The 15,326-nt window shown below is 32.3% G+C and overlaps 2 protein-coding genes, 2 long non-coding RNA genes and 2 other non-coding genes across 6 annotated transcripts; all 6 read left to right on the plus strand.

The window, feature by feature from the left end:
* The first annotated feature begins 2,332 nt into the window (after positions 1 to 2,332).
* Positions 2,333 to 4,596, plus strand: LOC148237597 (uncharacterized). Its single transcript, XM_088181469.1, has 3 exons — positions 2,333 to 2,591; positions 2,665 to 2,835; positions 2,905 to 4,596. Exons 1-3 carry the CDS (start codon positions 2,399 to 2,401, stop codon positions 4,485 to 4,487), a joined length of 1,947 nt encoding a protein of 648 aa, XP_088037595.1. The 5' UTR covers positions 2,333 to 2,398; the 3' UTR covers positions 4,488 to 4,596.
* Positions 4,597 to 4,895: 299 nt separating this feature from the next.
* LOC148237598 (uncharacterized) lies at positions 4,896 to 6,336 on the plus strand. The gene is made up of 2 exons (XR_015812671.1): positions 4,896 to 5,236; positions 6,247 to 6,336. It is a non-coding gene; the product is annotated as an uncharacterized LOC148237598 (long non-coding RNA).
* A 1,938-nt stretch (positions 6,337 to 8,274) lies between these two features.
* On the plus strand, positions 8,275 to 10,341 carry Bub3 (mitotic checkpoint protein Bub3). The gene is made up of 5 exons (XM_088205634.1): positions 8,275 to 8,380; positions 8,595 to 8,801; positions 8,860 to 9,084; positions 9,147 to 9,417; positions 9,489 to 10,341. Exons 2-5 carry the CDS (start codon positions 8,598 to 8,600, stop codon positions 9,779 to 9,781), a joined length of 993 nt encoding a protein of 330 aa, XP_088061760.1. The 5' UTR covers positions 8,275 to 8,380; positions 8,595 to 8,597; the 3' UTR covers positions 9,782 to 10,341.
* Positions 10,342 to 13,447: 3,106 nt separating this feature from the next.
* Positions 13,448 to 13,959, plus strand: LOC148237600 (uncharacterized). Its single transcript, XR_015808908.1, has 3 exons — positions 13,448 to 13,541; positions 13,689 to 13,782; positions 13,841 to 13,959. It is a non-coding gene; the product is annotated as an uncharacterized LOC148237600 (long non-coding RNA).
* On the plus strand, positions 13,566 to 13,637 carry TRNAG-UCC (transfer RNA glycine (anticodon UCC)). The gene has a single exon. It is a non-coding gene; the product is annotated as a tRNA-Gly (tRNA).
* Positions 13,960 to 14,408: 449 nt separating the features above from the next.
* TRNAE-CUC (transfer RNA glutamic acid (anticodon CUC)) lies at positions 14,409 to 14,480 on the plus strand. The gene has a single exon. It is a non-coding gene; the product is annotated as a tRNA-Glu (tRNA).
* The last annotated feature ends 846 nt before the right edge of the window (positions 14,481 to 15,326 follow it).

The raw sequence follows: 15,326 nt of genomic DNA on the forward strand, positions 1-15,326 counted from the left end.
AAAATAAAATTTGTTTCGCTTGTAACCAGGACCATTGAGAGGGGGGTACCCCGGCTTCAGAAGGTGCCCGATCGTTATTTTTGAGAAAATAAATGACATAATAAAGATGATCTAACTTCAATTTCCGAACTTTTTTTTAAAAAAAAAACACAATTTAAAGGATGTATTTCATTAATAAGATAAATTGCTACTTCTCAACCTTTTTCAGCAGCCGAGCTTATCGATGTAATTTTTGTACATTTCGGGCAGTATCTTGGCTATACCTTGGTGGATGTTGGTTTTTAGATCCTAGCGTAACTCTACAAAACTATCCAACAATAATAACCCAAAGGTAGGACGGTTAAACGTACGATCTTGGCGGCCAGTTGACGTCACCAAAACGGGAAATAATTCAATCTGGGAACTTTTCGCGCAAAACATTCAAGGTTGCACTCGATGTGTGGCAAGTTGCGCCATCTTGATGGAACCACGTTTCTTCTTTATGACAAAATAATTGGTTATCATGCGCCTATAGTGCTTACCATTGATAAAAAAAATCTGGATGAGCTTTAGAACAGAATCGCAAAAGACTTAACGCAATACCGGCCGACCTCACGCGCAAAGTTATGAAAAACTTTTGGGAAGGCCTCCACTAGTGTATTGCGGCTAACGGTGGTCATTTGATTGATGTGATTTTCAGAACATGACAATAAGAACTAGATTTGTGTACGTTTCAGAAAATACAAGTTTTTTCATATATGGAATTTATTGTGTCCAATTAAAATCAATGAGACTGTTTCGCTATATGTACATGTTTTAAATATTTATATTCAAAACATATTTGTATGTATATGTTTTAAATATAATATAAATATTTTAAAATGAAGGGTCACACTTCTTTATTTGTCTAAGTGGTGCTTTGGGAAATTTTAAAATGTGAAATAAAAAAATACATCTATCTTAGTTATTTTGATATACAGTTTTTTATTATTATTATTGAGCTGGCAACTTATCAGTGGCGTAGCTAGGGTATGTGTCGCTCAGGGCGATCCTTAAAATTGCCGCCCCCATACATATTTTGCAGGGTCATAAAATCAGCATATCTTAAAATAATAAATTGGTTATTATTAAGCTCTTGTTATTCGTAGATTTATATATGTTTTAGTGCATTCAGGGTTAAGAACCACACTAGACGTTCCCATCGCGAATATGCTGCCCCCAAGCAAGTGCCACCCGGGGCGGACCGCCCCGTCCGCCCCCCCATAGCTACGCCACTGCTACTTATATACAACAAAAGCTATTTCAAGTGCGAAGGGCGATTTACATTATACGATACGATATTATATTGATACGATTTTTATCGTACACGATATGCGATGTTTATCTTAAGATAATTTTGCTACACAAGTGATACGATTTCTGCTGAAAGATATTATGTTACTAAGTATGTGTCTGATATCCCTTGACGCCAGTGACTCATTGGCGACTCGCCTGTTGATTCACACTACACATCAGTATCATTTTTACTTATATTTTTAAAACTAGGTTCACTGATAGATGTCACTAATGCAATATTTTTTTCCACAAGAAATTAACACTCATTAAATTACTCATTGAGTCACTGGTGTTTAGATAGTTAATATCTTTGATAATTCCCATTAATTTTTTATTAATATTGTAAATGTATTTTGGCGAACGGATAGCAACGGGTGGCAATTATATTCGGATTAAACCGCTGCAGTGGTATTTGATTAAAAGTTTATAGTAGTTTACATGTTTGCTAATAAAATATTTGCGAATGAACGGTGGAAGAAGTACCATTGGATGTTGTTTTCTCATCGAGATCTACCAAAAGAAACTGCTGCATTCCGCTGCCGTCACATCAGTGTTATCAGAGTGTCCCCAAGTTTTGGCCATAAAGAATAAATAAATAAATAAATAAATATGTCCCCACGGTATATTATCAATTTTTAAAACAGGGGTGGCCAGCTCAAATGCCCTTGCGGGCCACTTTTGAAATGCATCATAGCTCCGCGGGTCACATATAAAATTATATATTCCAATATTAAATTTAGATACACTACAAACATTTTAAAAATAAAATAAAATAAACTTTTAATTGAGTCAAAGAGGGTTAAACGTCAAACTACGAATATGTGTATATGTGAGAATGCAGTGATGCTAACTTAAACCAATAGAGGACGTTAAATTCCTATTTTATCAAGTTATTTAATATAAAATTTATAAATAACATAATCCATTATAAAAAATATTAATTGTTACAAAAACGTTTAAGTAAAGTTATTTTAAAAAATATAATCGTCGTTGCGTATTTACACTATGGCTAATTTTGGCCCTAACACGATACAAATGCGCGAACTGTCAAATCGATCTACTCGTGAGTTTGACGGTGCGCTTCATGATGCCGGTTTTGGAAGTGGCTCATAGCTTAGACAGTTGCGAGAGAACCGAAGACGTGATCATCAACGAAGATGTCACGTTTGAAAGTTTGACTCTTTCGGATAAGACCCTGAAAGGTCTTCAACAATGCGGATTTAAAAAACCTTCGCCTATTCAGCTCCGTGCGATACCCCTTGGAAGATGTGGATTTGGTTTGCCTATTTAATTTATATTTTAATTCAATATACTCTCCATATTTATAAAGATGCTAAATTTTAATTGTAGATTTGATTGTGGAGGCTAAATCAGGTACTGGAAAAACAGCTGTATTTGGAATCATAGCTTTAGAAATGATCATCAGTGATGGAGGTTTACAGGCGTTGATAATTGCACCCACTAGAGAAATAGCATCGCAGATTGGACAAGTTTTAAAGTCTCTTGGATCATTTTATGAAGGTATTGTGTTACATTTTTGTTATTATATTGCTATGTATAGCAAAGTTTATATATTATCAATTATTTCAGGATTAGTTATTGAAACGGTTATGGGAGGCGTAGCTATTGCTGACGACATTGAAAGATTGGATTCAAAGAAATATCAAATATTAGTCGGCAGCCCCGGGCGAATTGTTCATCTTATTAAACACAAAATAATAGATACGAAATCTATAAGACTGCTAGTTTTAGACGAAGCTGATAAATTAATGGAGAAGAGCTTTAAAAGTAATATTAATTCCATTTTCTCGAATTTACCAGAAACGAAACAAGTAATTGCCACTAGTGCGACTTATACTGAAAATTTGCGCAACTTTTTAAGTCGATACATGGTGAATCATATGCACGTTCGACCGAATATATCCAGCGTTTTGTTAGGCTTAACCCAGCAATATGTAATTGTTCCTACCCATCACATTGCAGTACGTCAGAATAGAATAAAATTCAACAAGATGCTGGAAATCATATCGCAAGTGCCTTTCAAACAATGTTTAATATTTTGTAGATATCAAAGTAGAGCACAAATGGTATGCGAAATGCTGTCTCAAGGTGGATGGCCTTCAGAATATTTAGCAGCATCACAAAATCAGGGTCAACGATTGACCAGTTTGGAAAAATTGCAGACATTTTCTTGCAGAATATTAGTTGCTACCGATCTTGCATCGAGAGGAATAGATGCTAGTAATGTTAATTTAGTCGTCAATATTGATCCGCCGGAAGATTGTGCTACTTATTTGCATAGAATCGGAAGAGCTGGCCGTTATGGTTCCAAGGCTTTGGCAATTACTATCTTATCTGAGATGGAAAAGACTAAATTTGATATTATATTGAAACCGTTGAGTGAAATAAAAATGACACTCTTTGAATTGAATAAAACTTTAATAGATAACACTGGTACTGAAGTTGTAAAAAATGGTGAAACTAAAATAATGGATATTAATAAAACTAATATGATAGATCATGAAATTTTCGATAGCACCCTAGAAGAAAATTCAGCAAATAATTATGATTATTTGTTACATTTTATGAACGATTTGAAAAAAACTGAAGTTAAAGCAGACAAATTTGAGACAATCGTTAAGAATTGTGACAAATTTTCCAATAATACAATAATTCCGTCAGCCACAGAATACAATGAAAATAATATTAATTTATTAAAATTCTTGTCTAATAAATATAAGGAGTATTTAATTGAAAAAACAGATAATTCTAAATCTAAAAGAATGTGCTTGAAATCGGTTGAAGAAATTGTAAATATCCAGGATTTATCATCACCAATGGTTGATGAAACAAATATCCAACCGATAGTAACAAACTCAAAGGCAGAAGCAAATCGTACTATTTATAAAAATAACATAAAAAAGGCTTACAAAACGATTAATAAAAATAGATTCTCACAATCCAACGAACCTAGAATAAAAGTGGCCAATAAAGAGTCTCATAAATTTATTCATGAAGATATAAATTATTCTAGATCTGTGGAGAAAGAATATTCGAATATAGAACAAGATTTACTTTCCGATCACTATGATAAATGGAGACAACGATTAAACATGATAACTGCTCAAATACAACATACTGTATATATAGAAACTTTATTAAAGCGTGCTTAATTATTCTGTATCTATTATGTTCTCTTGTTTTTTTATACAGTAAAGAAAATTATGAAGATATTATTATTTGTTTATGTATGCATAACTTAATAAATAACAGTACAATAAATAGCGTATTTTTTTAATGAAGTGTATGCTACAAATTTATACATTGCATGTAAGTGCAGAAATGAGTAAATGCATATTTTTAAATTTGTTGGCTATACACAAAAAAAATTATCAGTTGGGACAACACATCAAATTGACCAAAATACTAAAACACTTGTTAAAATCTTAGGTCCACGGAGACGTCACTGCATAGACGTGTATTCGTCATTGTACGCTTGTTGTACGCCTGCTTGCTGCGTACATATAAACTAACGAAATATTATTTGACTTCCCACCTCACTCCAAGCTTTCTCAGTAATATCTTTTCTTGCATAATTTGCAAGATTACTATTATAAGCACACTGGTAATTTTCGACGATCTGAAAAAAATTAGCAGCTGAAATTGACATTGTTTTCTACACGTTCACGCAGTTCGATACGCTCGGGCGTATGACATGCTTAAAGACTGTCGTCATGAAGTTGCATGCAGCGACGTGAGCGTGACGTTGCAGCTCCGTCGACAGTGTTTCGTTAGTTTATATGTACGCAGCAAGCAGGCGTACAATGACGAATACGCGTCTATGCAGCGACGTCTCCGTGGACAGTGGGCCTTAGTGTCTAATATTTCTTTTTCCAGTTCCTGGCCAAAGCCATCCACCTGGGTATCTATTAATTCGTTCTCCCTTTTATTTATTTATTTTTTAGGGCAAAAGGAAAGAAAAATAAAACCTTTTTGTTTCTTATTAAGTTAGCTAGCACTTTTTTTTAAATATTCATGTTACCTTATTAAGATTTTTAACTAATGGGTTAGAATGATTTTTATTTCTGTCATGGTAATTTACTTTAAGTGTATCGAATTAATCGCGTAAAGTGTCTATTTTTAAATCTTTATGTATAATTGAGTTTCGGACAAACCATTGAACATTTGTCGCCATTCTTAGCGCAATATTTTGTTGCGTTTGTAGTGATTTCGAATAATTACGACTAAGTATACCTCCCCAGACGGGGGACGCATATGAAATAACTGGTCGGATGGTCGATTTGTACAGGAGCAGTTTGTTTTTTACATTTAGTTTGCTCTTTCTGTTTAATAATGGATATAGACGAGCATGAGTTGTTTTTACTCTTGAAGTTATGTTATTTATATGGGATTTCCATGTTAATTTGGAGTCCAGAGTTAATCCTTAAATATTTGGCTGAATTTTGCCATTCGAGCTAACTTAATAAATCTTAAAAAACTTAATAAATCAAATTGTTACTAGTATTTGTGAGTAGATCGGCTATTTTAGCCGAACAAGTGTATTCGTAACGCGAGATACACGACGATCGAAGATATTAGCGCATTTGTTAAATTAAGGTGACCATATATTGAAAATATCAAAGGACACTAAAAAAGTTTATCTAAGAAATTTTTGTTCGCTTAAGAGATGCCATGGGAGCTAAAAAAAGGCAAAAAATTTAATGGTCAGAATTTAAATCCAATCTCGATCAGAATATATAGCATACGGCCAGATTAAGAATATAGAACGATCAGATTTAAAATAATTAATGGTCATAATTATATTATTCAGGGCCAGAATAAATATCAAATGGATAGAATAAAATATCATAAAGTCGAAATAAAAATATAAAACCATCATGTAAATTGAAAAAAACATTATTACATTTTTAGAAGAGCGCTGTGGTGTGGGCAAAAGCCAGGAAACGTGGTGGCGGATGCTCCAGCAATAATAGACTGTGGTTCTAGCGACTCTCTGATTGAGTATGTATTGTCTTGCGCCTATCTTTATTTACTTAATTATTTCATATTTATAGTAAATATTTAATTCGATAAACGTGTGAATAACGATAATGACATATTAACGCGTAACACATGTAAATAATTAATTACATACAGTTTAATTAATTTGTAACATGTGTCTATAATAATTTATCAATGCAAAATTATTTTTAATAATATAATATGTAGTTTATTTATTGGTTCCAACAATACTCCCCCCTAGCAATTTACAATTGCGAAATAAAAAAGGAAGTGAGATGGAACTCTTGTAGTTAGGCAAAATGTTACTGAATTTGCTGCAGTTGTTGCTGTTGGAGCTGTGCGATGCGATGCGAAACGTGATGCGCGAAATCTTTGTGGCACCCGGTTTAGACCAGCCGGCCGAGGGAGTCTCTGATCGCGTCTACAAAGGGTGTTCCGACCTTGACGACAGCTGAACATCTGACAGGCTCGAAGTTCTCGTTGGCTTAAGGCTCTGTAACCAGATTAAAAAGCTGTGCTGATGCTGTTGGAGCTGATGTTGATGAAGCTACTGGAGCTAATGCTGATGATGCTACTGGAGCTAATGTTGATGTTGCTACTGGAGCTAAAACTGATGATGCTGCTCTTTGGAGCTGATGTTGTTGATGCTGCTGGAATTGATGCTGATGATGCTGCTGGAGCTGGAATCTCTGGGACACCCGGATTTGACCGACCGGCCAAGAAAGTCTGGCCGCGTCTACAAAGAGTGTTCCATTGCTGACCGTTGTTGGTTGCTAGATTATTAGACCGACGGGCGACTATCGGCGATCGGCAGTGTCGGCGTGCTCTGTAACTTGTGATGGCGAGGGGCGTGAGCGGTTGTGTTAATCATGGCGTTGGCAATGCAAGCGCCATCCTGGCGATATCAGAAGGTAGACGGGTTACCATTTTTGTGTGATCCTAGTCTTACTTCAGATCACGTCAGGGGTCATCACATTACGCGCCTGCTCTCCAGGGACGCGCTGTGGTGTTGAAAGCCAGGAAAAGGTGTGGCTATGCTCCAGCAATAGTAGACTGTGGTTCTAGTGACTCTCTGTTTGAGTACTGTCTTGCGACTATCTTTATTTGCTAAAATATTTCATATTTATAGTAAATATTTAATTCGATACATGTGTAAATAACAATAATGACATATTAAAGCGTAGCACATGTAAATAGTTTTTTACATACAATTTATTTAATTTGTAACATATGTCTATTAGGATTTATTTTTAACAAAATAATATGTAGTTAATTTGTTGGTTCCAACACATTTGTAAATATAAATGTGCAATAAATCATTTATTTTAGAAATATTTTATAAAATATCTCACTCGCATAAAAATTGTTAGTCAGAACATTGAACACCATATGAATAACTTTCAACGAATCTATTTAATTGTTCTATTTAATTGACGAACGAAACGGGAATAACGACAGAGCGGCGGTGGAGAGCACGCTTGGCTTGCCGTGTTGACATCAGACAATGTTGCGAGCTCAACCAAACAAGTTGGATCTAAAGCACTTTGATAATGACAGATTGACCAATTGTACCAATCTTCAGCGTTACAGAACTACGTTACACTAGACGACAACACTATTGCAAACTGGAAAAAATTATTCTATCCAACTCTGGAGGAGGTCTGGCCTAACCACTATCCACGTAGCGTATAGGCGCGAAAGCTATGAAAGGCTGAATAATATGCGATGGGGGCGTTGGTCAATTTAAAAAACACTTTAAAAATGTTTAGCGACATACAACGTTCTGAGAGAATTCAGCGAATCATATCGTATTTTAAGAACCTTTCCAAAAACTTTTCGATTAAAAGGGAGTATTTGGTTATTCCGGGATTCTTGTGAGTTTTGATTATTATATTAAATTAATAAAAAAATATGGTTGAAATTGATGGTGCTTAGACCATTGCTCGTAGCGGTGTATTGGCGTTCGGTGTACCTAACCTCACTGATCTATATGTCGGAGCTTTAAAATTAATTCTACTGCGTCTATCGACATTTTGAGTGAAACGTATGTACAATACGCATGCATATGCATTTTAATAGTTTGCTATCTATATTTATGCTTTAACAAGCGACAACATTTATCAATATAAACATTAATTTTTTCGGTTATAAAATTGATTGTATTTGATCAGATTGTCTGATTGTGTTAATTATTAGAGCACTATTGTGTGAAAAATGTCTTGACGGTATGATGTACTATATTATTTTACACGTTGCAGAAGATGAAGATATCAGAATCCAGAACTGAATTCAAACTAAAAAATCCTCCCGACGATGCGATTTCATCGGTCAAATTTGCACCAAAATCGAATCAATTCTTATTAGTATCATCATGGGACAGCAGTGTAAGACTATACGATATATCGACCAATGTCGAGAGGCATAAATACACGCATGAACTGCCCGTTTTGGACGTTTGTTTCAGAGTAAGTCATATTTGTTGCGATGTTGTATGTATTTGTATTATGTGGATGTTGCTTTCAGGACGCTGTTCATGCGTACAGTGGCGGACTCGATAACACTTTAAAAATGTACGATTTCAACAGCAGCATGGAGACCGTTATGGGAGAACATAAAGGTGTAATACGATGCGTCGAATTTGCTAGTGAAATAAATGCCGTTGTCACCGGAAGTTGGGATGGTTCCGTGAAACTTTGGGACAATAGATCTCCACAATGTGTCGGAACTTACAACCAAGGAAACGAACGGGTGTGTGTTATTATTATTATCATCTGTAAGAATATTTTTTTATTTATGTAATTATGTTTTAGGTGTATACAATGAGCGTAATTGGCGAGAAATTCGTTGTTGGAACGTCTGGGCGTAAAATTTTGGTTTGGGATATTAGAAACATGTCGCAAGCGAATCAACGCCGCGAATCATCTTTGAAATATCAAACTCGTTGCATCAGGGTGTTTCCGAATAAACAGGGATATGTGCTTAGCTCCATAGAAGGAAGAGTGGCTGTAGAGTATCTTGATAGTAATCCGGAAGTTCAGAAGAAGAAGTATGCCTTCAAATGTCATCGAATAAAAGAAGGAGGTATTAATATATACATTATAAATAATGTATTCTATAGTGTCTTATTTACATACTTGCTTATTTGGTCTTAGGTATTGAGAAAATTTATCCAGTCAACGCTATTAGCTTCCATTCTGTCTATAATACGTTTGCGACGGGCGGATCAGACGGATACGTAAACATATGGGATGGTTTCAACAAGAAAAGACTGTGCCAATTCCATAGATACAACACTTCCATTACGTCTTTGAGTTTCTGCCACGACGGTTCGGCTTTGGCTATCGCATGCTCTCAATTGGAAGAATCTGAAGAAGCAGAAGAACCGAAGGCGGAAGACACAATTTATATTAGATATGTTACAGATCAAGAAACAAAACCAAAATAAAGTAACTTATTATTGAATCAATCTGACTACAGTGTCATCGTTTTATCAGTATTTAAATTGTACATCTTACACTTTTTATATGTATAATGATAACATGCCATTTAGAACGTTGATATTTAGTGTAAACAATTTTTATAATCCTTTCTACTATTAACAGACATAATCAGAGCTGACCCAAAAATATAAATTTGTGAGTTTTTTTTTGCATAATATAGCTTGAATATATTTAATTGCAGAAATGACAATTTTATTTATCTGCATAATTAATTCATTATTTTCTAGATATTTTGTTAAATAAATTAAGATACAATGGTGATTTATTATTTTAAAAATACCCTGTTTTAATTTATGGTGCCCACCCAAAAGCTGGCTCTGTATATATGTAATAAATAACAATTTTAACGGATTATGTACTATGAAATTGTCTTCACTAGGGTTAAATTATATATAAACATGTATGCAATTCTAGAACTAAGGTTTAATTTAAAACTCATTTAACTATTATCTAAGAAATAATTGCATACCTTTGCAATTGATTATAAATATGTAAAAACTAAAAATAGTTATTTTATTACAATTACAAATAACCTTGTCAAAAGAAGCAGTGCTTCACAATATTTTTTTTATCCACAGCACACTTTTTTGACAATGAAACCAGTCAGAAAAAGATATATAAATAAGATAAAAATTGTTAGCGATAGACTAAATAAATAACATAATTCTGTATTGCTGAAATAATTTTTCCAGAGGAAATTTTATTTGTGGCCAAGTGACATATGTAAATGAAAAATGGTAAAATTTCTATTAATATTTTTGGTGATTTTCAATTTTTGTAATTTATTAAAATATACTTAGCAATAAAACATTAATATGTTTAATATAAAGTAAAAAATAAATTTAAATAAAAATCTTTCATAAATTAGGTCAATTGGCAATCAAACAGATAATGATAATCATTTTAACTTTTTTTTAAATTTAGAGCTGTTGATTGTTTAGTTAGTATTATAATTTATAGACTGGTTTTTTATGGTCGCTATTCAAAATTGTATCAATTGGCATGTTTTCTTATTTATTGGCGTTAAAATGCTTCAAAGGTAAGCAGTGGCGTAGCTATGGGGGGGGGGGGGGGGGGCGGGCCGCCCCGGGCGGCACTTGCTTGGGGGCGGCATATTCGCGATGGGATCGTCTAGTGTGGTTCTTAACCCTGAATGCACTAAAACATATAAATCCACGAATAACAAGAGCTTAATAATAACCAATTTATTATTTTAAGAAATTATGATTTTATGACCCTGTAAAAAATGTATGGGGGGGGGCGGCAAATTTATGGATTGACCTGGGCGGCACATACCCTAGCTCGCCACTGAAGGTAAGTTATGAAAGAAAAAAACAATACGAAATCTATAAACGCAAATCGTGTGTACTGCTGATCGTTGTCACTTGACAGTGAATTGTGTTATTAGATTTTGTTATTGATGTATTATGAGTTTTTTTATTCTGAAGGAGTATAAATTTTATATTACAGAAGTTTTTATAAAATAATTTCTTAACTGTTATTTTTTGCAAACAGATAAAATGGTTTATATAAAACAGTGCTACTCACTAAAATGTCAGACAAATGGTAAGTTGAGAGCTAAAAAAAATATAAAAAAGGTCGTCAGCGAAAATTTGTCGAGTCAAGTAAAACCGTAAACATTTTTTTTGTAGATATATTGACGGACGCAGACATTTTATGTTCCTATAAAAAATCTCCATCGAGTGCTAGATATAATCAAAATAAAATTTAAATAATTGAAGTTTGTATTTACGTATAAAATAAAAAACTAAAATTAAATTGTATACCAAACCTCTATATTAGCGATATACCTAGTTATCGCATTAGATTCGAAACTTGACTAGCTGAAATAATTTATGCTGCTAGAGCTAAATTCAATACTATTCCTTTCTTTGTCGTTATTAAAGTGAATTTATCAATACACACACACATATACTACATATATATATATAATAACAAAACAATATATCGTTAAGAATGGCGTCAAATGGTCCATGGTTTGTCTATATCTCTTACAAAACACTTAAATAAAAATACAGTTACCCTTTCCCTTTTGTTTATTTCAATTTAGATACTCACGTACTTCGCAAAATCAGTAAGTGGAATACAATATTTTTTTGTGTACCTAATAAAATATAGCAGCATTGTTCAACTAAGAACCTGAGAGCCACATGCGGTCTGCGAAGAAAGTCGAATTTTAAAATAATTTATAGGGTTAAGAATATTTGTATTATTAATATAAATTACAAATTATTTTTGTCGTATAAATAAAATCACTTTTGAGGTGATAAAAACTATTACCGCATGCCAGAAGTTAACAAAATAAAAAATTGCCTGCATGCCAAAATAAACAAGAAGGTGCTGAAATAGAAAATTACTACCAAAACTATTAAGTTCTTTGAAAAACAACAAAGCTGTCTAAATGATAAGCTGATATTTAAAATTTTCCTTATTCCATGCGATAACATTTATATTTTATTAGATGTGTTTCGAAGTTCATGAATGAAGGGCTTAAAGAGTTTTTATTTTGTGATAATAGATTATAATTGACGGAAACAATAATTTAGAAATTGTAGAATAAGCTGTTTTTTTTTGTTAATAACTATTGAAATACAGAATTTATAATTTTATTTTAAAATTAAAAAAAAAAACACTATTAAATTCAATTATATACGTATGTGAATTTTAGGGGGAAATTTTGTATATATACATATAATAAAATATCACTTATACATTACATATAAATTAAGTTTACACTATTGTATTATATTAATTATATTTTACATTTTTTTTTCATATTTATAGAATATTTATTACAATTAATTTTTGAGTGAAAAAAAAACTTGTTATGACCAACGATATTTTTTATTGAATTTATAAATAAACTTGTATATGACATGCCGGCGGCAATATGAACACTAATAATATCAGTACTTATATTAATGAGATAATTAGAAAGGAACAAGAGATTGAAAAAGAGAGAAAGAAGATCAGAGACTGTGAGTTATGTATTACTTAATTTTTAATGTTCTTGTATTAAAATTAAATGTAATTGTATAAGTGCAGATGAAAACAAATTAAACGGTATAAAAAGAACATTAACCGAAAACGAGAATCACATATTAGAAGTTGAAAATGAGATAAAAACTAATGAAGAAAAAATAGTCAGCATGAAATTGGATTTGATGGATTTGAAGCTAAAATATGATTCAATGAAAACTGTATCTATGGCTATGGAAGAAAATAATATAAAAAGTGCTGATAAAATGGTTAATTTTGTTTTAAATAAGTTTAAGTAGTTAATCTTGTTTAAGTAATGTTATTGTTGTTATTTTATAGGATGAATTATATCAAACAATTTGGAAATGTAGGGAAAGTTTTTGTGAAACTGTAAATGGTTTTATTGAAACATATGGTGTTGAGGCAACGACGAATAAATTGTTTAATTTTAATATACAAAATCAGATGGAATTTGCAATGATGAATAATGTACAAAGTTGTGATATAAGTATGTATTTTTGTGTTGTATAGTAATTTATGTTTTATAGATAGTATTTATTTGTAAAAAAATGTTTTAGATCAAAAATATGATAATCTATATATGAAACAAGCTATAATTGACGAATTGAATGTGTCATTAAATATAAAATTACAAGAAATAGATATATTGGAGAACGAGTACCAAAATGGATATGAAATTGAACGGTAAATTTTGACACGAGTCAAGCGGCGATGGTGGTGTAATGGTCAGCATAGTTGCCTTCCAAGCAGTTGATCCGGGTTCGATTCCCGGCCATCGCACACTTTTTATTTTTTTTAAATGTAGATATTTATTTTTAATAATATTTCAAGCCTTCGAAATCAAGTAAAACAACGCGAGAAAGAAATAGAATACCTAAAGAATGAAGTGCCTACTGAAGATGAAATATTCGGCTCAATCAAAGACGTAAGAGGTAAAAAATGGCAATATAAAATTCATTAAAAATATTGAATGTTTTCTTCAGGTTACGAAAGAGGATGGAAACAAAGGATTGAAATTTGTGAAATTTACAAGTTTTGTACAAGATAAAACGACGGAAGCCTCTTATAAATATAACGTCGTAGAGATATTAGATCGGGGTGTGTTTATAATGAATTCGTATAATATTTAATGCTTTTTCCTTACCATTCTTATTTTTTTAGCTGTTGTTTTATTATGATGGTAATTTATGGTAATATATTTTGATATTTTGCAGGAGTCGACGATAAAGTCCAGAAGCAGACTAATAATAATTCAGGTACCTTCTCTTTGGCGAAAAACTCAACATCTGTTGTTGAAAATAATTACATCCATAAACCTGGAGATGTTTATAGAGAGATAATGAGGGAAAAGGAAAAATGTAAAATGATGAGGAAACGTACTAAACATAATATGAAAATGTGGAATAAATAATATGTAATTAAATATGACTTTATCAATACACTATGAAGATAATAATATGTATTATTTTTATTACTTATTAGTAAAAAATAATAATTTAATAATGTATTTTGAATATACTGAAATTAAGAATTTTACGTCCGAAACACAACTCCGGTATGGTCTAGTGGCTAGGATACCTGGCTCTCACCCAGGAGGCTCGGGTTCGATTCCCGGTACCGGAATTTTTTTATATTTTATTATAATATTATAAATATTTAATAGCTTATTAGTTTTATAATCGTTGGTAATTTTTAAATAGCATACTAACATTTTTTTAAATTAATAATAATGTGTGAATAATACTAAATTAAGTATCAAATATTGTATAATATTAATAATAAAAAGGTTAGGAGTATTTAAGAAAAACGAAAGTTTTGATTGAAGAAAATTATCTGCACGACTTATTTCCTAATTTTTTTGTTTTCTACGAATTTTCTATTTAGTTAATATGAATCAATTATACAGTGTGTTTTCGTCAAATCAATATATCCAGACCAAAATATTGATGTTTTGGTAGAAACGAATTTCTGGCAGCAAAAATACCCATATAGAGCAAATAGCATAAGCCTAAATATACTTTTGCCATAAAAATTCACACACTTTTTCCATTTGGAACAGTATTTATGGTTACAAATTACGAAGAAGGCAAAGGGCGTAAACTTCTAGGTCAATGCTCGGCAAACTTTTTGCTTATTACCCCAAAATATATTTGTGCTCAGTGGCAGAACTTCAAATTTTGTCAGACAACACTCAACTCCGGATATTTTAACAGTATTATTAAATGCAATATTTTAGATACATTAAAACTAATTATAAACGATTGTAATTTATCGGTAGCATGGTGCACTTCCTGTGATGTAAATTAGCATATGACGAATCTTACAAAGTTCTCTGCAATATATTCTAGCTATTACAATTTATCGTAACCGAGGCTTAACCGACAGAGCTACGAGTCTGCAACGTCAGATCCCTTTGTACGTATTTTAGTCGCTCGCTTCACACTGCACACACATTAGCATGCAACATGC

Source organism: Plectrocnemia conspersa, unplaced genomic scaffold (assembly GCF_051122295.1).
Source record: "Plectrocnemia conspersa isolate PC_06_02 unplaced genomic scaffold, ASM5112229v1 ptg000002l, whole genome shotgun sequence".
Classification (NCBI taxonomy): Eukaryota; Metazoa; Arthropoda; class Insecta; order Trichoptera; family Polycentropodidae; genus Plectrocnemia; species Plectrocnemia conspersa.